The sequence below is a fragment of the Notamacropus eugenii genome, chromosome 1, assembly GCF_028372415.1.
Source record: "Notamacropus eugenii isolate mMacEug1 chromosome 1, mMacEug1.pri_v2, whole genome shotgun sequence".
NCBI classification, from domain to species: Eukaryota; Metazoa; Chordata; class Mammalia; order Diprotodontia; family Macropodidae; genus Notamacropus; species Notamacropus eugenii.
In genome coordinates this window covers 581,396,472-581,420,432 of record NC_092872.1, presented here as the reverse complement: position 1 = coordinate 581,420,432, position 23,961 = coordinate 581,396,472, and the positions used below count along the sequence as shown (strand labels likewise).

Genomic DNA, 23,961 nt, shown 5'->3' with positions numbered 1-23,961 from the left:
AAAATCCTTACATGGAGCCAAAACCTGTCTCTTCTCTACTTCTTAGTTCTAGTTTTACCCTTTGGAATAAAACAGAACTTGTCTTTCTTCAAATATTTAAAGACATATATTTCTTTTGTCTCCAGGTTAAATATTATTTTGGGCCAGCAAGAAGTATGGTCAGCTTACCCTTCCCCTTAAAGTCCATTCCTCCTTCTCTCTTTTTGAACTCAGTGACTTCTGGAAACCTCTGACCCATCCTTTTTTGGCTACAAACCTGCAATATGGAAGGTGATTACTTTCCTCACTGAGCTCTGCACATGTACCATCTATTCCTTATCTCTAGGAATAAGGAAAGTTGGAGGGAAAAAAGCAGGGAGGAGAAAGAAGGGGAAAGTGGGTATGTATGAAAAAGCAATGTATAGGAAGAAGGAACACTAGTCAGTTACAAATCTTTTTAAGACACTGTTTAGGTGCTCTATAATGATCCACTATAGGGCCACAGGGTCATAAAGAAAGTGATACCAAATAGGAAACAGGAATGGGAGGCTCAGCGCCACTTAATCAAATTTCTACATCAGCTACCAAATTAGAGATGGCACAAGTAAATGACTAGGACTGTGGCTGCTGTAATAAACTCACAGGGGCACTAAAGGATATTTTAAAATTTCAAGGGAAAAACAGGTTGCTCGACATCTCTCAGACTGAGAGAATAATTAGTTTAAGAGAATTCACGGTTTCACATTAGAACACACAACATCCTTTTGATGACATTCTCAAATGTCTGAGATACGTTCTTGACTTTTTTTACTTTTGGCTACACCACTAACTTTATGAACTTTCTCATTTGGGATGTCAGAACTTTGCAAAGCTGGATTTTCATTGGTTGTTATGATCAAAAGCAAGCACTGGGTGAAAATCAATCTGAAAGAAGACACGAGAGTAGAATTCTAAGGTTTGAGAAGTTATACAGTGTCCAAAAGGGATACCAATCTCATTCGAAATTGTGGTTATTTAAAAAAGAAAAAAAATATTTTTTCTTTCAATTTATGTATTTTCTTTTCAAATAGCTTCTAAGTTGTTAGTTCAAGAATATGTATTAAGTTGTTTGGATCTAACTACTTAACAAACAGAAATATTAGGTATTTCTTTTGGTCTAGAGGCGCTATGAAAAAATTACTGAGACACTAAGGGCACCATGAACAGGAAAAATTTAGGGAACTTTTGGTTTAAGAGATGGAACTTGCTGCCTGGATTCTTTTTTTGTAACAAGGCAATCCATAAATCATGAATAAGTAATTTTTGGTTGAGATAGCAAATTAAGAAAGCAGCACTTTTCCAAAATATTAGAAAGATGGTGAAGAGATAGGAATACTTCCTAAGCACTCCTGGCACATACGCCTGGTCAGTCATAGATTTGATAGGAACAAGTTCATCCAAGAAAGATGAGTCATTTTGTTACAGGGATGCTAAAGAGGAAAATGAGGCTAATCATTGCATATCCCCTTGAAGGTGAAAAAGAACATGCAGCTACATGATTAAAATGCTCTTTGTGCACAAATTAGGATGCTTTAAAGCTTCCTGGAAATATTTCTTTTCCTGAGGAGCTAAGTTAAAACAGAAAGCTGTGTTCCAAGAAACATGGAATGCAAGCAGGATGTCACAGCAGTAATAGTAGATTGGAGATGGAAGCAAACTAGTTGTGTTCAGTTTCATAGAAAATTCATTAAAAATCTTCCTGAAAAGGGGACTTAAGTCAACAGCTTCAGTATGTTGAAAATGTGTGTCGAGGAGAGTGGGAATGCATTCAGCACACTTGGGAAAATCTTCATTAGCTATGATTCAATATGATAAAGTCAGTCTCTCTTGGTCTCTCTCTGTCTCTCTGTCTGTCTCTGTCTCTCTGTCTCTCTGCCTCTCTCTCTGTCTCCTGACTGTTAGAGGAAAAGTCAAGCTGTCCCCTTGATAAAAGCATCAGTTCAAATAGGCTAGGTCTCTGAAGTTAGAGTCATTTGCCTGGATTGGTAGATGGTTTTTCTCACTTTCTACATATTATAATAAACCTCTTCCTTAAGGCCTTGGCAAGCGCATTCAGGTGTGGCATTTCCAGTGAAACCAATTATTTTGCTTTGTTGAAAGGGGAGGCCAGGACTTATTACATGGAGCTTAAGGACACTGGAGATGAAGCTTCTGCAAGAAGTCACCCCTGAGCAACACTAAGAGACCAAATTAAATAGTTTGCCAAAAAAGTTGTATCTAGAAATTTCCTCCTGAATAAAAAATGCTATCTAACAGGCCCTGATGATCCTTTACAACACTCTTATTGATTTCTGTGACTTAATAATATTAAGTTTCAGTGGGACTTGTATACAAATACATATACCATTTTAAAGCCAAACTGTGGAACAAGATATTTATACAGGTGCAGGTCACTCACCCCAGGGGATTAAATTCTTCTATTTCTTACTGTCCTTTACTTTTCACCTACAAAAGTCAAAACATGACATTCCCAGAATCAAAAGCATCATATGAAAATCACCAAATTGGCCAAACTAAAATAATTCAGTGAATCAGACCTGGTCAAGGCTGGTACCTTAGTCAAATTTGTCTCTATCATACTTAAGCCATTGACTCTGGCTTGTCAAACTGGGAAAATAGTAGTCTACTTAGGCAGCTAGGTGGGAGGAACAGTGGCTAGGGCACTGGACTTAGAAGTCAGGACCATAAGTGAGAATCCTGCCTCAGATACTTAATAGCTAAGTGACTTACTCTGTCTGTCTCAGTTTCCCCATCTATAAAATGAGGACAATAATATTATCCACCTCACAGAGTTGCTGTGAGGATTGAACAAGTTAAGCTATTTAAAACATTTTGCAAACCTTAATGCATAATTTACATAAATGCTAGCTATGATTAAGTTGCTAACTTTTGAAGTTCAGTTTTGATTAGTAAGATGTTTTTCAGATTATAAATTCTTCCCAAAGGGCAATTTGAAATGGTGCTTTTGCTTTTTTCAGAAAACTAACACTGAGCAAATTTTGGAATGCGCTAATTGACAGTCCTAATTATTCTGTTTTAAAATAAGTACCATAATATCACTTAAGGGAGAATGTGGGAGAGCATGTCCATGCATCAGCTTATACAAAATGAAATACAAATAAATACACAGAAATGGTGGAAGGAAGGTACTAGCAACTGGTGGAATCAGGAAAACCTTGTAGAAGGCAATGCCTGATATACACATTTTAAAGGAAGCGAGATGTTTGAAAATGAGCAAATAAGGAAGAAGGCCTGGGGAATAAGCCTTGTAAAAGTACAAAGGTGGAAGGCAGTATATGCTGTGTAAGGATGATTGGCAACTAGGTCAGTTTGACTTGAAAATAAAATGAGTGAAGGGAATGAATTTATAATAAGTCTTTAGAACTGGGCTGGAGCCAGGTTGAAGGGCTTTAAATGCTAAACAGAAGGGTTTCTATTTGATTAGAGAGAATACAGACCCATTACTGAGCAAGTAAATGACAGTAAAATGAGTGATTTATGAATCCCACATTGATAGAATTATGGAGGCTGCATTGGAGTGGGAAGAGACAAGGCAGAGAGTACACTTAGGAAATTGTGGTGGTTCAGGTGAGAGGTGACGAGGCTCTGAACTAGGGTGGCGATCATACAAGCAAAGAGAAAGATATGAGATAGGTATGAGAGAGATTGTGGAGACAATCTATAAGACTCAAATTCAAGATTCAAATGGAGGCATATGAAACTGTCCATATGCAAAATGAAAATATAATCTCCATCCCATATACACACATGTATATAGAGTGCCATATATCGGAAAGGGTTCTCATATATATTATCTCTTATTTTCTTTTTCATATCAACTCTCCGAGCTAGGCAAGGCTAATATTATCTTAATTTCATCTCTAAGGGGAAAAAAAGGAGTCAAAGAGATTAAGTAATTAGTCCAATATCACAGAATTTCAATTTGAACTCTGCTCTTTTAATGTGAAATCTAAAACTCCTTTCCCTGGAGAAAAAAACAAAAACAAACCTGAATGGAGAGACCCTTTAAAAAAGCAAAGGTGGAATTAAAATAAAAATACTCCAGTATTGTGCAGTAACATGATCTGCCCTTAGTTGAGGGAGCATTGGACTGGAAGGCAGCAGATGTGATTTCAAGCCCCAGGCCTGTGTTTAAATCACTCTGTCCTTTAAATTTCCAGTGACTCTTCTGTCTTACGTTCCTTGCAGGTTTGCTGTGAAGATTCAGTGAGATCACAGATATTAAAGTGCTTTGATAATCATACTGATGTAAAACATTTTCACATTCAAGAGGCTAAAGGTCTCCGTCAATCCTCAGAGCCCATATCAGCATGAAATAAATACTACTATTTAAATAAAATAGCAAATAAATTTTGCTTTCAAGGAAACTTAGAGAAAGAAAAAGAAGACAAGCAAGGAAGAAAGGTGTTAGAAAAAAAGTGTGAGGAGGAAGTTATAAGATTAAACAATGTAATGAAAGCAATTTAAGAGCCAAAAAGAAGGTATCATCTAGAGTTTCCCCTTACCTCTCAAGACTAAGCATTATGCTTCCAGCTAAAATGTGTTAATGTGATTATTAGATTCTTTTTACAAAGAAAATCTGCCAATCTTCTCAATTCTATACGCTAATGCTTAGGATGGGGCAGCTAGGCGATGTTTGAGCGCTGGGCCGAAAGTCAGGAAGACCTGAGTTCAAAAATGGCCTTAGTATTTCCTACCTATGTGATCTGGGGCAAGTCAATTAAACTTTTTTTTGCCTCAGGTTTTTTTCCTCAGATAAAATGAGCTGGAGAAGAAAATGGCAAGCTGCTGCATCCAGTTGTGTGTGTGTGTGTATGTGTATGTGTGTGTATGTGTGTATGTGTATGTGTGTGTATGTGCGTGCATGTGTGTATGTAGTGTGTGTGTGTGTGTTTGCCAAGAAAACCCCAAATATGGTCAAGAACGGTCAGACATAACTGAAATAATGAACAACAATAATAATATGTAGGATACTTTCAAACCTCCATAAGTGATAATGACTAATATATTTCTCCTGTTATAAATTAAGATCATTCATTAATCCTAAACTCATTGAAGGGTAACTAACTGTTGATGTATTTGAAGACTTTATTAAATCAGTTAGCCTTCCCTTTTTTTCACTCTAAATGACAACAACTTATCTAACCTTTTCAAACGGATGCTGCCACACAGACCCTCATCCATTTGCATCTTTTTGGTTCTTTCTTTGGCTTCTCTCTCATTTTTCTTTGGCTTCTCTCAAGTCTGTGTCAGCCTAGAAAAATGCTTTTAAGAACTTTCTATGTAAAAAAGCAGGTCATGTCACTCCATCAGCTGTTACACAAGTGGGTCCATGAGGCAAACAAAAAGATTGTGATTGATGGAAGAAAAAAATAAACAAACCCAAGATTAAGACAAGTCTATAACAACCCAACTCTCTTCTTGGCTATGGATTAATTCATTGTGGCTTATATGAAATGCCTTGAAATCTTTTAAAATATTATATTATAAAGAACACTGTACATCAATGCAACTAAACTTGGTTAGTCACTATTTATACTTCAATAATTTCAATAAATAAAATGCAGAATACTTTGTTAGTCACTTCCTTTTAGTGTCCACTTTTTTTTCCCATTTCATTCTCATTTATGTTTCCTACTACGATCATACTTACTGTACATTTCTGTCTTCTAATCTTTATGTGTAGTAAATAGTGGAATTAAAACAAACCTTTGTAAGCACCAAGGCAGATATGAATCCAGGAGAACATTACACAGTTATGTATCAGATGACCATAAACACCTAGATAACTCAATTAAGACAGGTCTCTTTTGGAAGATGTCCATGGTCTTAGATGAGTACCACAATAAAACATTCTACAGATTGCTTTGGACTTTAAGAAAATTTAAGGTATTTTTTAAAAATTAGGATAAAGCAGTTATGCACTAAATGAACAGCCTAATACTACAGATTCTAAGAGACATAACCCAGAACTGCAGCTGTAGGCCACTATATCTGAGAAGTCATTCTGTTGTAATTTACAGGGACTGAAAATCTTTAATTAAGGAGAAGAGTGTAAAATATATGCCTTGAAAGAACTGGAAACTACAGGGACACCTATCAATTAGGGAATGGTTGAACAAATTTTGTTATATGGATGTAAAAGAATACCAGTATGTTGTAAGAAAAGCCAAAAGTCAGTTTCATAGAAACCTGAATAGGTTTCTATGAACTGATACAGAGCGAAGTAAGCAGGACCCAGAACAATTTATACAATAACAACAACGTAAGGAAAAAACAACTGTGGAAGACCTGAGAACTCTGATTAATGCAATAACCAACTATGATTCCAGGGGAATGTTCTACCCCCATCCTACCCACCTCCTGATAGACATCTAGTGGGCTCAAGGCACATTATTAGTCAAATATTTTTGAACACGACCAAGATGAGATTTGGTTGCTTGACTACACATATGTATTTTGAAAGTTCTGTTTCTCTTCCCCATTACCCCCTGTCTCCCAATGTGAGGAGGAAGAAAACAGGAGAAAATAAAAAAAGGAGATAAGAGATGAGGATGAGGTAAGAAAATAAATACTTATTCAATTATTCATTGAAATTTTTAAATAAAAAAATGAATACATACTCAGGAAAAGCCTGAGAAGCTTCTTTTTAATAATTGGTGAGGCCCTCCTGAGTTTCTAGTAAGGTTCTTCTGAATCCCTCTAGTGTGTCATAACGGAGGAATGAGGTACCAATGGAACATATCAGGGACATGGAAAGGCCGGTCCAGGCTGCCCACAGGCTAACGCTTTGTTTACAAGATTAGCAATGATGAGGCCTTTGTTCTGTCATAGAGTACAATACCAAGCCTTTGAAGGCTCTAGAACCCTCCTCTATTCTTTCAAGGTTGAGCGCATTTTAGATAATCATTTACATAAATCATGGCCTAATGATTCATCCAGTATAGTATTTTATTATCAAGCCAACTGAGCATCACTCATCCAATAGCAAATGTCTTTAATTAAAATATGAAAGCAATTTTTAGTATAAAACCCCAAGAAGATAACAAGCCCTAGAGTAATATTCTACTCCTCAGAAGAGGGTATAATCCCTAGCATCTCCCACTATAGTGGATACTATTGAACATCCCAGGGAAAACTTAAGAGAGAATGAGGAAACTGCTGCTCAGTGAGTGGGTGGTTGCTGTTGAAAAAATTGTCAGTACTCTCCTCATCCCTTCTCAGCCTGCTCTCAGGGGTCAATTTGGCATCTTTCTAACCTCTGGAGGTAGGGAAGAATCTTCTTCAGCCTCTCTGCTTGGATATGAGCTTGTTGGGATTCTGCCTAGATTCATAATTTAGGGGATGCTATGACAGTACCAATCTATACGTTCTTCTCTCAGTTCATCTACTGTTGTCTGTTGCTTGTAGTTTGTCTCTTGGTCTCACAGCATCCCCAAAACACCCATGGACTACTTGGATTCAGTCACCACTCCATGCCACATCTTAGTTCTTCCTTTTCTTTTCCTTTTGCATCTGCCTTTCCATTTTCTTCCCTCTTCAAGTTTGCTGGGCACAGTTCCCATTTCCAGTTCCAAGTCCTCACAGTAGCCCCTTTGCATTATTATTGGACTGAAAGCATTTCATAAGCAGTAATACTTACACAACTAACAATACTTGGCTCTGTATGAAGTCCAAGTTGGATTGGCACTAGATTATTTGTTTAATATTTCAACCCTATAAAATCTGGCATTTTTTTCATCATGAAACACTGGAGAATGCCCTGACATTTTGTAAATAACTATCCTCCCTATGTAGAAAGTTAGGCATTTTTGAAGCAACTATTAAAATGCATTTTGTTTTGTCTTTACAGAAACAAGTAAAAGATGGCTAAGAATATTTAAACAGGAAGTTGAATTATGTTGAAATTTAAATCTTCATTGTTTCTAGAAAAAGTCTGTTATCGCTACTGAAAATTACAGTTAACATGATGACTTCATTGATAAGATTAAGAAATTAAGCTTAGAAAGAATCTTGTCAGTATAGGACATATGGAGGCAAACTGGACCACAGAAAAGCATGGAGTTAAATTTTTTAAAACTATAACATTGTTAATATATAAACAAAGCAAAAAACCCGATACATGTTATGTATATATACATGCATGTATGTGTTCATGTGTGTATATACATACATGTATACATGTGTGTATGTATGCATATATTATATATAAATATTATAAATAATTTAAGGTATAAGAGTTTCTACTTACAAAAATTCCACCCCCAACCATCCCACTCATCTAGAATATAGTATCAGTATCTTTATGATCTCCATTTTTAGGACCACATCAATGTTGGAAGGACTGGTGGGATATATTAAAACATTTAGTATCTTTTTTCTAAGCATAAGTACTGTCTAATATAAATTCTATTTCAAACTTGGTGGAATGTATTTTAGAGGGTATATACTTAATTTGATCTACAACAATTTAATTTAGTAGACATTAGCAAATCATTTATTCCTTTTATTTACATGAACGCTGATCTGATTTTTAAAAGATCTAAAAAAAATTTAAGAACAAAATCTAAAACAACAAATATAAGACTAAGCATAATTATTTTGTTAAATGATACTAAAAAAGGCCAGACATATTACACAATTACACTGTAAAATTTTTACTTTTCTTTCTCATGATAATTTGTGTGATTACCCTATGTATTTATGTATCTACCTATCTATTGCATAGTGATTGAGGAGATTTCAGTAAAGGGCACACTCTGCTGGACAGAGCCAGACTTTACATCAAATACCTAAGAAAGGCTTCCTTAATCTCTTTAGCTGAGTGTACACTGAAAGAATTGCTACAATGGTATTATCAAGTTTTGAATAGAGGACTTGTAACAAAATGTTTATCAAGCATAATCAAGAAATAACTTACTTTTGAAACAAGCACATGCATGTGTGTGTACATACCTCTGTGTGTATGAGTGTGTGTGTGTATGTGTGTGTGTGTGTGTGTATATGTGTGTGTGTGTGTGTGTATGTGTGTGTGTGTGTGTGTCTGAATAGATTCATTTACCTTTGGTTTTTCATCCAGTATCTGTTGACGGATCTCCTTGTGTTTCTCTAAAAGTTTCTCCTGCCTCTTGCTTTGTGCATCTTCTAGCTGAAAAAAAAAGAAAAATAGGGTCAATTTCTTTGTTTTCTTTTCTTTTCTTTTTTCTTTTTTTTGCTGTCTTTTAGGACAACCTCAACATTTTTAAAATAATTTTTCTTTTCTTCTCACCCACAATGAGGATGAAAAGAGGAACAAAACCCATGTTGCAGTCTTGTGTGTGTGTGTGCGTGTGTGTGTGTGTCTGTGATTCTGCACTGTGAATTCTTCATCTCTTTGTATGAAGGTAGGTAGTATCCATTTTCTGCAATTGTGGTTGGTCATTATATTGATACAAGTTCCTTTTTCTTTCAAAAAGAAGAAAAATAAACAGTCCCTATCCTCAAGAAACTCACATTCCATTGGTAGAAAAAGATATCTACAGAAATAAATAAATCCAAGATATACACAAAGTAACTACATAGTAATATGGAAGGGAAACCCATAAGCAAGGGATGATGAGGTAGTTGCTCTGCTAGGAGATGGCACATAAGTATCACACAAGTATCATGTTTTGATTTTCCACCTTTGAGGGATATGCCATACAATGAACTCTCAAACAATTTCCAAGTAAAAAACAAATAAACTAGCGCCTGAGAAAAGCTCATTAGGTAGATTGAAGCTTTCAGCCTCAGTTTCCTTCTCTGTAAAATGAGGGTGATTTTTCAAAATCACTCTCATTTGTAAGTTAAGACACCTACCTTACAGGGTTGTTTTAGAGATCAAATAAAATAGTATATGTAAAGCTTTGCCAGCTTTAAAGAGCTACATACGTTGGCTATTCTTCTGTGTGCTGAAATATATGGAAATAACTGTCCTTCTGATTGGAGGGTGGGGCCATGAAGTCTAAACCTCCATTTAAGGAGAACTCAGTTCAGATACTTCTTTCTTGGTTGTTCTACTTTAGGACTTTTCTGACTGACTCCTACAGTATGCCTCAGGAAGCTCATTATTGGAGTAATCTCATCAGTACCCTCTGCCTCTTTGACTGGAGGGGCGCCATGAACTACAAACCTCTATTTAAGGAGTGTGTTCTTCCTTTGCTGCCGAAGAAGACCATGCCATCAGAGAAATGATGACATGACTTGCACTTGACTTTGGTTTTTGAGTGAGGGAGGGTTGTGAAGGTCACCAGCCTCACTTCTCCTCCTCAGCCATCTGAATCCAGTGACCAGATATTCATCAGGATGACTGGAGATGACCCAGGATGAAGCAGTTGGGGTTAAGTGACTTGCCCAAGATCACACAGTTAGTGAGTGTCAAGTGTCTGAGGTGAGATTTCTACTCAGATCCTCCTGACTCCTGCACTGGTGCTCTATCCACTGCACCACCTAGCTATCCCAAGACAATAGCTCTCTCTATTTAAGGATAGAGCTCCCCTGACACCCCCACCCACCCTTTCAGCTTTTTGTGTTTTGTTCCCATTAAATTGTAATCTCCTTGAAGGCAGGGCCTTTTCCTCCCCCCCCAACCTACTCCCACCCCATTTGTATCCCCATATCTTAGCACTATAGTAGGTGCTTAATAAATATCTATTAACTATTTATTATCAAGGAGCTACAGTTTCATTATCTTTTAGAAATTGGAACATTTTGTGCTGTCAAAGAACAATGAAATAAACGGCTGACATACTCTCTTAATGTATTGCACCACTTCTTGAATGTATGACCGGATCATTTCAGTCTTCTCCCTAGAAGCAAACAATTAGTTTATTAACAGGCTAGTATACATATAGACTATGATCCTTACAATACATTTGGTCTCAAAATTGGTTCTATATTCGCTTTTAAATGCTTTTTTGAACCTTACACATATAATCCAGTACTATAGATGCTTACATTATTAAGGGGTTACACAAATGTTATTGGAATTTTTAGCTAATTCTGAGTTTTAAAAGCTGAGCATCATATTCCATCTCCATTGAAAAAGAATTAAGTCCCAAGCATTATTTATGGAGGATGGTTAACCCCTAAAAATTGAACTGGAATTTATGTGTAGCAGATTCAGAAGTCCTCCACCTCCCAACCAGGCTCTCCAAGGGTAATTCTGCTGTATTTTACATACTCTTCCATTTGGCTCTTGTCTTTCGACTTTGCCTCTGTTATCTTCTCCTGCCTTTTTCTATCCATTTTCTTCTTCAACTCTTTCTTTTCTCTAAAAGCCAAGGATGCAATAAGGAGAGAAAAAAAGGTCACATGAATGAAAAGCTTTTTACCGAATATGTTTATAAATATATCTTCCAATCTTAATGAAAATTTCTCCTTACTTCTCACAAATTTCTTTCAGTTTCTTTAACTGATTGTTCTGGCATTCTTCTGCAACATCTGTCAGCTTCTGAATAAGCTGGGGATAGAAAATGACAAATTGTAGAATTCAGTTATTACGAATGAAGATTTTTCCCTCCACACCAGTCTTAGCGGAAAATCCCCAGATTGCTATTTAGAAGGAAGTCATAAAACTAACAACAATGATAAGTTAAAATTACTTGTTGGCATATACCATACTTCAGAAACAGAGATAATTAAATGAAGAGACTGGAAGGTAGAGGAAATATAGACTGGATGCCAGGGGATGAACCAGAGCAGTGCAATACAAGCGGTAGAGCACCTGACTTGGATTCCAAAAGGTCACAATTCAAATACTGCCTCAGGCATTAATTAGTTGTGTGACTCTGGACAAGTTATTTAACCTCTCTATGCCTCAGTTCCTTCATCTGTAAAATGGGGATAATAACACATCTATATCATAGGGATATTGTAAGGATCCGATGAGTTATGATATGCAACACTTAAAGTATTTGTGCTAGCTATTATCATTACATTGTTTGTGTTACATTGTTGTTATACAGCCATGGAAACCAAGGAAGACTAACTTCTAAAAAGAATTGTAGCTATTATTTTTGACAACGGCCACACTACAGCTACCACACAATTAGGTAGAGAGGAGAAAAGGCAAGAAGCAACAGCAGTTCACACTCTGATTTGGACCCTAAAATCAAAGCAGTGATTTCCCAATGTTACAAGCATGTTCCTTCCACAACATGGCATTCCCAACTCTGTCCTTCCAATATCAGTCTCTCAATAAATATTTATTGCATAATTTTATGTAGTTGATATTTTACTCACTTATAGGCAATGTGATAAAAAACCAACAGTATATGAAATTAAATTCCCAGCTCTAATATATGAGAATGAAAGAGGTCAGAGAAATGAACACTTACAGAATTATAATGAAGGATCCACATCAATGAAACATTAATATGAAACTTGATTCATTCATTTTTTTACTTATAATCTACACAAATAATAAGTTAGATTTGGACAGTAGGATCACTACTGATTCAAAAGAAATTTGATTATAGTGACATTCAGAATTAAAGGATTCAGAAACTGTAATTTAATTTTTGATGGAATTTATTAAACATCTTTGTGATAAAATAAAATCAGGCATCTATTTCATTATATTTTATCTTGAATCCTGATATATACTAACTGTATGACCTTGGGTACATGTGTCACTTAATCTTTCTGGGTTTCAAAGTTCTCATCTTTAAAATGATGATATTACTTAAGTGACATATATCACATGGCCATGAGGAAGGCACTTTGTAAACCTTGAAATTCCAAAAGTCAGTGCATTTTTAAACTTTAATATTATAAAGCTTCAAAAATTTAAATATATAATATTTTATAAAGTAAATTTTATAATACCTTATAAAATAATAAAATTTTAAACTTTAATAGTATAAAACCTAGCAGGCAGGTAGGTGATATGATGGATAAAATATCCTCTAAATTCAGGAGGATCTGAGTTCAAATTTGATCTCAGACACTTATTAGCTGTGTGACCCTGGGCAAGTCACTTAACTCTCTTTGCCTCAATTTCCTCATCTGTAAAATGATCTGGAAAAGGAAAACTAGTCCAGCATCTTTGTCAAGAAAACCCTAAATGAAATCAAGGAGATTTGGACATAACTGGAGACTTAATAACAACAAGTATAAAACCACACTAAGACTTTTGGGATACCCTGCAGACAGGGAATGATTTACTAATATTGTTGCTACTTTAAGGACACCTTTGACCTTTTTCTTATGTTTTAGCAATGCCATGTTGATTGTCTGAAATCTGGCTTTCTCTAGACATCACCATATCTCTGGAAATTAGGTGATACAATGGTTAGAGCTCTGGGCCTAAAGGAAACCTGAGTTCAGACACAGCCTCAGACACTTAACTAGCTTGTGTGGCCTTGAAAAAATTCAGTTAGCAAATGTTGTAACCTCATTTTCCTATCTCACAGAGTTGTGAGATTTATCTCAAATGAAATAATATCTGTATAGCATTTGTTCAGTTGTTTCTGACTCTTCATAACCCCATGTGAGGTTTTCTTGGCAAAAGTACTGGAATGGTTTACCTTTTCTTTCTCTACCTCATTTTACAGATGAGTAAACTGAGGTAAATAGCATTAAGTGATTGCTCAGGGTTTCACATCTAGTAAGTATGTAAGGCAGGATTTGAATTCAGGAAGATAAGACTTAAGGCCCAGCGCTCTATCCACTGTGCCACCTAACTGGCCTACTACTTAGCACAATACCTGGCATCTGATGTTTGATAAATGGTGTTTAATAAATGCATGGTCCCTCCTTATATCCGGTAGTTGTCCATACTGTATTTTCCACTGGAGAACAAACATTTTCTCTGCATTGTGTTTACCCCTCCTCCCTCACCCTTGCTTTTGGAAAAGTAGAATTTGTTTCTGTACTATTTAACATTTTCATGTGCAAATTGAAAAGAGACATATATGACATACTTAAAAAATTTGTGACAGAAATATGGAACGTATAGCTAACACCCTAGATGACTGAATCAAGAATTTAAAAAAGTGCTAGTACATTGGAATGAATCTAAGAAGAATAAATGGGGAATCTTACACTCAGGTTAAAAAGAAAAATAAACTTCCTGAATATATAAGATGAGGGAGATGTGTTAACAATGTACACACACACAAATCATATATATATATGTATATATATACATATATATGTATATATATACATATATATCTATGTGTGTGTGTGTGTGTGTGTGTGTGTATGTAGATAATCTTAGAGCTAAGGCATTCATAATAAGGAGGATGAGGAAATACTTCTGGTAAAAGATGGGATTTTAGGTGAGATCTGAAGGCAGCCAGAAGGTGTAACCAAGAAGAAGAGAATTCTGTACAAGGAAAATAGCCAGTGAAAATGCACCAAGTTGAGAGGGGTGTAAGGAATGGCAAAATGGAATGGTCTCTGGTGAGACCAATGTCATTGGATCATGGATGTGTAAGAAGATAAGAAAGATAGGAAGGGGCCAGGTTATGAAGGGATGTGAAAGCTAGAGTATTTTGTATTTGATCCTGGAAGTAAGAGGAAGCGCTAGAGTTTAATCTACAAGGAAGATAACATGTTCAGACCTGAGCTTTAGGAAGATGATTGTGAGAGATGATCATTAATAACCAATGACTTGGGGAGATCCAGAGTTCCACCTTTTTCTAAAATCCTCATTTCAAGGCTCAGTCTTTGAAGGTTACACTTTCTCCTCAACAGTGATCAGACCCACCCCATCCCCCAGCCTAACAAGGAGTTTAATCTCATGTGGAGAAGCCCAATGTGCTCCAATTATGTTTGGGTAGGGATAAATTCTTTGATTAGATTTCCCAAGGCTGGACAATTTTAGAAGTAAATGATATAATCAAAGTTACATTTCCCCCCCTTAACCCTTCTTATTCCCTCATTGTAATATTCATGCTCTTTCATTGCTTTGTTGAGAAAAAAAATCAACAAGAGATTGGTTTTAAGAGTGAGGAGTTAAGGGGGCAGAATCAAGATGGCAGAGCAGAATGATGGACCTGTAGAAGCTCCCCTCCATATGACTCATAAAATACTTGTAAAAAATGAGTCTGAACAAATTCTACAGCAGCAGAAGCCACAAAATGACAGAGTAAAAGAGATTTCCAGCCCAAGGTCCCCTGGAAGGCCAACAGAAAAGGTCCACTGCACCAGGCACAGAGAAGAGCATAGCCCAGAGTGGGCCTTGCTGCATGGCAGGGACAGGACTAGAGCAGACCTCAGGGCTCGCGGAATTCCTGGGCAGCAGCTGGGGTTCCCAGATTACTCAGCCCACAAACGCCAAAGGCAGCTTCAAAGGTCAATGAGAAAGCACTTTCACCTGGGAGAGAAGGAAATGTAATCTGGCCCCAGCAGCCCCAGTTGATGCAGTAGTGTCCATTTTAGGACAGCCTAAAACCCCTGGGGGAATCACATGGTTGATCTGGATCTCAGCTCTGAGTGATGGTGCTGGGGTGAGGAAGAGCTCTGGCTGACCTGGTAGAGCTGGTGGAGGCTTTGGAGAGGGAATTCTACTCACAGATCCTGTGCAGAAAAGAGTGCTTGTGGTTGCTCCCAAACCAGAGCACAGGCCAGGAGAAGAGTAAACTCCTCTCCCTTGATTGTGTCACCTTGGAGGAGCTGAAAACTTACCCAGAGTATACCCTCCTCTTGACAAAGGAATCAAAAGTCAAGTAACTGGCTGGGAAAATGTCCAAAAAAGGGGGAAAAATAAGACTATAGAAGGCTACTTTCTTGGTGAACAGGTATTTTCTTCCATCCTTTCAGATGAGGAAGAACAATGCATATCATCAGAGGAAGACCAAAAAGTCAAGGCTTCTGCATCCAAAACCTCCAAAATAAATATGCAATAGTTTCAGGCCATGAAACAGCTCAAAAAGGATTTTGAAAATCAAGTAAGAGAGGTGGAGGAAAAAATGAGAAGAGAAATGAGAGCAATGCAAGAAAATCATGAAAAGTGAGTCAACGGCTTCCTAAAGGAGACCCAAAAAATGCTGAAGAAAATAACACCTTTAAAAATAGGCTAACTCAATTGGCAAAAGAGGTCCAAAAAGCCAATGAGGAGAAGAATGTTTTAAAAAGCTATATTAGCCAAATGGAAAATGAGGTTCAAATGCTCAGTGAAGAAAATAGTTCTTTAAAAATTAGAATGGAGCAGATGGAAGCTAATGACTTTATGAGAAACCAAGAAATTACAAAACAAAATCAAAAGAATGAAAAAATAGAAGACAATGTGAAATATCTCATTGGACAAACAATTGACCTAGAAAATAAATCCAGGATAGACAATTTCAAAATTATGAGACTACTTGAAAGCCAAGATCAAAAAAAGAGCCTAGACATTTTCTTTCATTAAATTATCAAGGAAAACTGCCCTGATACTCTAGAACCAGAGAGTAAAATAACTATTGAAAGAGAGTTAGGAGTTGAGAAGGACATCTATATTGAGGGTCTGTGAAGAGCCTAGAGATTATCACACATACACATGTATGTGTCATAATATGATGCATGTCACACATTTATAGATGTATCCAAGCGAGTTGAAATAAATAGGGATATTTAGCTTTGAGAAGAGAACGCTTAAAGTAGGACATGATAAGTCACGGAATCAGTCACTGAATATTTGAAAGGTTTACAAGAGACATTGATCAAGATCAAGAGATCTCACCAGGCAAAGAGAGGAACATGGATAAAATTTGCAAAGAAGAAATTTTACATCTAGTACGAAAAATCTTCCTTATAATTAGAACTATCCATAAGTGGAAAGTTGAGTGACTAAGTTGGTTGAGTGACTAAGTCAGAGACCAAATTATAAACTTAGGGTTAAGAAATGAATGGGAAATGAGAAATTAGTGTCTATGAGTCTAGATGACCTTTTTCTTAGGAATGTGGCTGCAAAAGAAAGGAAAGAAACAGGAGAGGATTACTTTCTTTACATTGATCCTGTATTGACTGTGTTCATTCATCCCTCATCTCCTTTCAGCCCCTTTTTATGTGTTGTCTTCTTCCCTGATTAGAATATAATAATGAGTGCACATACATACATACATATACACATATAAATCTTATATAAAATGTATATTTTATATCACTGAGGAAATTAATTTTGCTTGGCTGTGATTATTTGTTGATGTTGCAACAAATGTGTTTTTTCTTCTTTTTTTTTTTTCCCACCAATGGAGTGGGAGATTAAAAGGAGAGAAAATAGAGGTTTAATTTTTTCTTTTTTAAAATAGATAATATGTGTGTTAGAGGAATGGTAATGTTACAGATGGGAAATGTTACATGCACTTTTAGATGAGGCCACTGTATTACTGGTTTTACTTAGCAGTATTAATATTATAGATTTTCTAAGACATTTAATTCTAGTAATATGTCATTATTTCCAAGAATATGTTGCTAAACAGCAAAATTTAATGTGACTTTAATTGGTAACTGGTTTGCCTCAAGATAAGAGAGAGTAAAAGAAAACCTAGGTAATAAAACCACAATTAGTTTTTTCCTAGTATCCCCCACTGCTAGTGCCTTTCCTCTGTATTTCCCATATACAATATAGCTATCTTGTATGTATACAGTTATTTCCATATTATTTCCATTAGAATACATGCTCCTTGAGCACAGGAACTATGTTTTTGCTTTCTCTGTGTCCCAGTACTTATCCCCATGCCTGGCACAAACGTGCACCACACACACGTACACACAGACACACAGGTATGTGTGCCTATACACACATATGTATGTATAATACTTTGTACAAAATAAGCAATTATTTAACTAATCTAAGGAAGAGACTGCATTAAAAGATTAAGCAAGCTTGTTTTTGACTGTGACTTAGCAGTCAACATACCCTCAAGAACCTTAAATCTTTATTCACGTTAATCGGTGACCAAATAGAAAATACTTTGCCAACTTTAAAGAGCTATATTTGTGTAAGCTATTACTGTTACCATTATCATAGTTCTTTATGGGGAAAGTATTTTTAAAAAGATAGCAATAACAGCGAAATAATGACAATGAGCATGTAGTTCCCCAAGAGAATATGTTAATAAACCAGAAAAAAACACAGTAAATCTATTTTAATTTTATCCCGCTGTTTAAATTCATTGGGCTCCTAGAAAATAAAAAAGTATTTCCATTATTTTACATTTCTCTCTATAATTCATCCCCAATTCCTTTGTCAAACATTTTTAATCTTTTAGAAACAATAACACAACATCAAAACTCTTGGCCTTTCTTAAAAATCAATCCTAGTTTGTCTTCATCTCCATGGTCAACCGTACTGGATTAAAAAATCCAGTTTTGTGTGTAGAGTGGATGAGGGGTAAGGGGAACAGAACCAGGGAGAATTTTCTGTGGTAGATTATATTTTGGTCTTTCAATCCATAAAAGACTGAAAACATAGTTTGAATCTAGTAAGTTTGCAGAATCTCTGAGGAAGGATAATTATGGGGAATAGGAAAAAAGCCAAAGTTCTAAATGTTAATCATTCCCCCAAAACATTTTTTTCTCTTTTCAGTTTCTATTTTTTTTGTAAGTATGTCTCCCTTTTGGGGCAATACTAAAAACATTATCCAACATGGCACCCCATTAAGACTTGACTTTTGTCAAAAATCATTCATTTATTGAACAGAAAATAATTTTTTGACATTTTTGAGAATGGCAAGGTACTTTTAAAAGACAAATATCACTAGAGGAAATTGAATTTCCAATTTAGGAAGTTTCTTATCTTCTTTTTCCCCCTCTCAAAAAAAAAAAAAAAGACAAAGGTTAAACTTTAAAAAAAGGCAGCCACTCTTATTCTCCCCAATACTCAACTTTTATGTCTTTCATATCTGTCTATTTATTATTAAAAACTTCCCACAGTCACACAGCCTTTGAAGCTCTGGCTTTTCATGTTTCGTTTCAAAACCTTGACACTACAGTCATGTATATCTGAGTGTTTAATTACCCTTGAGGATTTTTTTTAACAAGAAAAGAAGAAGAAAAAAAAGGAATATACTAAATAAAATTCTTACTGGATGCAAGTAGTTTGATTCACTGAAATTCCAACTGATTGTAATTATTTTTCTTGTCATAAAAACTTGGTTAATGTAAATGTCAACTTTCTCCCTAAGATCTTACAAAATGTGGATAATATTACAACATCATCCCTTAACAAATAGCTAATTAAAATAACATTACAGTATCAAAAATTGTAATTAAAAAGAGCACAGAACTGGGATTCTAGAAACCTTAATCCTTCTAGGTTTCTATTTAACTAACCTTTTAATCTTGTACTCGTCACTTTATGTCATTTGGCCTCAGGGCAGCTACATGGCCCAGTGGATAGAGCACCAGAGCTGGAGTCTGGAAGACTCATGTGCTTGAGTTCAAATCTGGCCTTAGATATTTACTAGCTATGGGGACAAGTCATTTAACCCTGTTTGCCTCAGTTTTCTCATCTGTAAAATGAGCTGGAGAAGGAATTGGAAAACAATTCTGGTAAATTTGTCAAGAAAGCTCCAAAGGGAGTCAAGAGTTTGACACAACTGAAATGCCTGAACAACAAAATGAATCCATTTAATTCAACACTACCACTAAACTTTATTGGATGCTTACTACATGCCAGGTACTGTGCACTTTTAAGCATTCATCGGACAGCTACTATGTGTAGATAATTCTGCTAGGTCTTATGAAAACAAAGACAAAAATGAGATGTGGAACCTGCCCTCAAGATGATCATAAGGTCATAGACTTAGAGCTGAAAAGGACCTCAAAAATCAAGTAATCCAACCCCATCTTTCTATAGATGAAGAAACTAAGGTCCCTAGATGGCTAAATGTCTTGCACAGTTAGTCAAATGGGTACTAAATGGCATTGGTGTGATACTACTGGGTTCCCTTACTTCAAATAAATACAAAACCATATAAAGCTAAACAAAATCAGAGAACTAATGAGCACCAACCACTTTCTCTTCTTTAACTGATGGGGTTAGATGAGACGAACTTTAGGATTTTTTTTAAGCTCTAATATTCAAAGATTCCAAATGTAGCACAATCAAAAATATTGACATTCAAATTTTAAATATATTTCATCTCTTCTTCCTGGCTTCCCTGAAATCCTCCTGAAGTCAGATTTGAACTCAGGAGCCTTTCTGACGTCAGGCTTGTCACTCTATCCACTACTCCACCTAGAGACCCTTATAAATAGAGCTTTTAGCTTTAGTGTAGAAGGTAAAAGATAAACAGAAAAGTTTATCATTTGGGAGTAATAGAAAATGAAATGTCCAAACCTACAGTGCAGAGCCAAATATCTGGAGGAAGGTGCTGTGTAATGGGATTTGACTCTAAAGATAAATTCATTTAAAGTAAAAGTAGGTATACCCAGAAAAAGGGTCCTCCTTGACACAGAGACAAGGGCCATGGCTGCTGTTTTTACTTTGTATGAAATGTGTTGCCTCAGCTCCTCGGCTTGACAAACACATGCAATGAGTCAGGAAATTCCAGGGGAGGCAAACTAAACAAACCATTAGGCCATGGGAATTCCATTCCTGGAATTCTCACTGTAAACAGAATTCCTTCTCTCCCAACTGTCTTAAGTTCCTACACTGTTAAAAGTTTCAAACCTATTTCCGAATTTATTTTCTTAGCTGAAGTTTTAATCACTTCTCTGGATTATCTCTAAATGTAATTAGTCTCAGAGAAAAAAAAATATATTATTTTTTAACTCAAAGTTCCATCCACATTTCAGTTATAAATAAAACAGTAACAACCAGTGTACAAAAAAAGGGCCCTTCTGAGTCACCTAGTTCAATCTTCCCATTTTGCAGATGAGAAAACTGAGTCCCAGAGAAGTTCCATCTATGGACAGAAGAGATTACCACTGCATTCTAGATGCATCAATAGATCACAGATATTTAACGCTTAATAGGGACCTTAGAGATCATCTAGTCCAAATTCTCATTTTAAGATGAGGAAACAGAGGCCCCAGAATTTACAGGAGGAGTTCAGTGTTACACAGGTAATTAAAAATGTCAGAACCAGAACTATAACAGAAGTCCTCTTTCTGGAAAATTTATGGCTCTACTATCACAGAGGTAGTCTTGATGGAAGTCAGTATGGTTTTTTGTACTCCTTTCTAAAAGCAAGTAAGCCAAATGCTCTGGAGAAAGGTAGGAGAATGACTGAATGAAGACTCATTTATGAAGCATTAGGAAACTAGTGACAGTTAGGTGGCACAATGGATAGAGTGACAAACTGGAGTCAGAAAGACCTGAGTTCACATCCAGCCTCAGATACTTACTCACTGTGTGACCTTGGCCAAGTCACTTAACTCAGTTTGACTCAGTTTCCTCATCTGTAAAATAGCACCTCCCTCCCAGGGTTATCAAATGAGATAATAACTGTAAACTTCTTAGCAAGGAGCCTGTGCATATAGTATGCACTATATACAAGCTAGCTATTATTACTATTTTTATTAATATTATTATTATTGGGCAGCCAGGTAGTGTAGTGGATAGAGTGCTGGGTCTGGAGTCACAGAGACTCACCTCACTGAATTCAAGTCTGTTCTCAGACACTTACTAGCTGTGTGACTCTGAGCAAGTCACTTCACCTTGTTTGCCTCAGTTCATGTGTAAAATGAACTAGAGAAGGAATGGCAAACCACTCCAATATCTTTGCCAAGAAAATCACAAATAGCATCATGAAGAGTTGGCCATGACTGAAATGACTGGACAATAACAACACTTTTGTTATGGTTAGATCAAAACGTTATCATATTTGTAAAGCACTTAACACAGTGGCACATGCCACTAATAATAATGATGAAAATTAATATTCCATATTCCCCATACATGATATTTCATCTGATGTATAGATTATCACCATTCTGGAATGCTCTCCCTCTTCATCACCTAATAAATAATAGTTTTCATCTATATGGATCTTAACAATTTGCAAAGTGTTTTACATAAGGTTATATCATTTGACCCTTACAGTAACCCTGGAAGGGAGGTACCGTCATGATCCCTGTATTACAAAAGAGAACGCTGAAGCTAGAAGTTAGGTGATTTGCCCAGGGTCACACAGGTAGTAACTCCAGGCTCAGTGCTCTATCTACTACCAGTGAATCATGAGGCTGCCTCTAAGTTTTAATTTCATTCAAAATGCTGTACTGGAACCTTGAATTTCCTGCATAAGGAGTTCTTTCTGATGCCCTCAGCTGCCTGTGCTCAACTCTCCCAGAATTCTTTTGTTTGCTTTTTATATATGTTTTGTTTATTCATCTGTGTACATGTTTTTGTAAGCTCTTGACTTTTCACAAGATCTTCTTTCATCATATTATACACAAACTTGTGGTAGAGAGAATGAGCTCAAAATGTCCTCCATAGTAGGAGAAAGTTAGCCTGTGATATTTGCCAGAGATAAAGCATGAAGGGTATGATAAAGATCTGGATAGTGAAGGTACTGTACTGATTCCCTTTTCAAATTAGGGAATTTTAAGGTTAATTGCATGAGGGCTTATGGTGAGATTGATGGATTAATATCTAGAGTAATGGCAAAAAAAATTAGTTCACATCTCTACAGTGCTTAAAATTTTATATATTATAAATTTCATAGAGTACTTTTATCACAATCACCTTTTTAGGTAAGTACAATAAGTACTGCTATTCCCATTTTAAAGATTAATAAACTGAGGCATACAAAGATCGTTAGTGGCAGAGCTGAGTTGAACCTAATTGTAATGATGTCTAGTCTAGTCCAGTGTCTTCTCTATGCCTTCCTGCCTCTCCTAGGGCTTGAAGAATTGTCAGATCATAGATATAGAGCTAGAAAGGATCTTAAAAACCCTTTGTCCAATTCTTTCATTTTATGAATGAGCAAACTGAGGATTAGAGAGAGAACAAGTAAATCGCTCAAGGTCACACACTGTAGGTCCTAGATAGAAGGAGGATTTGAAGTAAGGTTCTCTTGATTCCAAAGCCTGTGGTCTTTCCACCATATCAAGCATCATTCTCCACTCTACCATTGCATCAAATGATCCTTTTTATGATGAGTATGAAAAAAATCATTAAAACACATTTCCTGTAAAATCTGAAGTCTGTTTTACATCATAGTTGTGCCAGGTGAGTTAGAAACTATTTACCGATTGTGAAAAATTATCAAATCATATGGCAGTTTCTCTCTTGATCATTACCTTATGGATCATTATATCTGGAGTGCATGAGCCTTAAATAAAATAAGGCTTTGTCTGATGGGCTACACAAGTCTGGAAGCTAAAATATCGTTAATTTGTCTAGTCACCCCCTCCCAGACTTGTTGGTATCCTGTGTTAATTACATTTGCTTTCTTATTTAGTGTTGGGTTGGGTATCTTGTTCAGAGACACATTCTCATATGTTATTCAAGATTTGGTTGCCTTTTGGGTGACACATATTCTGAACATTTTGGATTTATATGAAAGTGTTTTCTAAGGGTTTAAAAAAATGTTTACTGTTGGTGAGATTCAGGGCATTACTTGCTATGGTGTTTTGTTGTTTGTTTGGTTTTTTTTTTTTTGCTCCCCCTGGACTTGAAGAAATATATTGCATGACTCTTTTTTCATTTATATCCCACATGCCTTTGGAAGCTGGGGCAAACTTGTGTGCAGAAAAGAAAGGCAGAGGCTTCAAATGCTGCAGCCAAGGCAAAGAGAAAAATAATACCTCATTAGACTGTCTTTAACACTAAGTTAGAAGCAGAGGAAGCATCTCAAATAGTAGGGAAGTGCTGTAATAATTATAGTATTAACAATAACACCTAGCATTTATATAAGACTTTAAGATTTGCAAAGCACTTTACAAATATTAACCCTGGGAGGTAGGTGCTATTATTTATCTCCATTTCGCAGAAGAGAAAGGATCTGAGGTTGCATTTGAACT

The 23,961-nt window shown here is 36.1% G+C and overlaps 1 protein-coding gene across 3 annotated transcripts in view; it reads right to left on the bottom strand.

Moving 5' to 3' along the window:
- The window catches only part of PLCB1 (phospholipase C beta 1), an 891,415-nt gene that overhangs the window by 87,193 nt on the left and 780,261 nt on the right, over window positions 1-23,961 (bottom strand). For all 3 annotated transcript variants that reach the window (XM_072634430.1, XM_072634433.1, XM_072634431.1), the window contains exons 28-31: window positions 11,442-11,518; window positions 11,240-11,329; window positions 10,808-10,865; window positions 9,101-9,187 (exon numbers count right to left, since the gene is read on the bottom strand). In XM_072634430.1, the coding sequence (XP_072490531.1) occupies window positions 9,101-9,187; window positions 10,808-10,865; window positions 11,240-11,329; window positions 11,442-11,518 (312 nt within the window). The remainder of the gene's footprint in view (window positions 1-9,100; window positions 9,188-10,807; window positions 10,866-11,239; window positions 11,330-11,441; window positions 11,519-23,961) is intronic.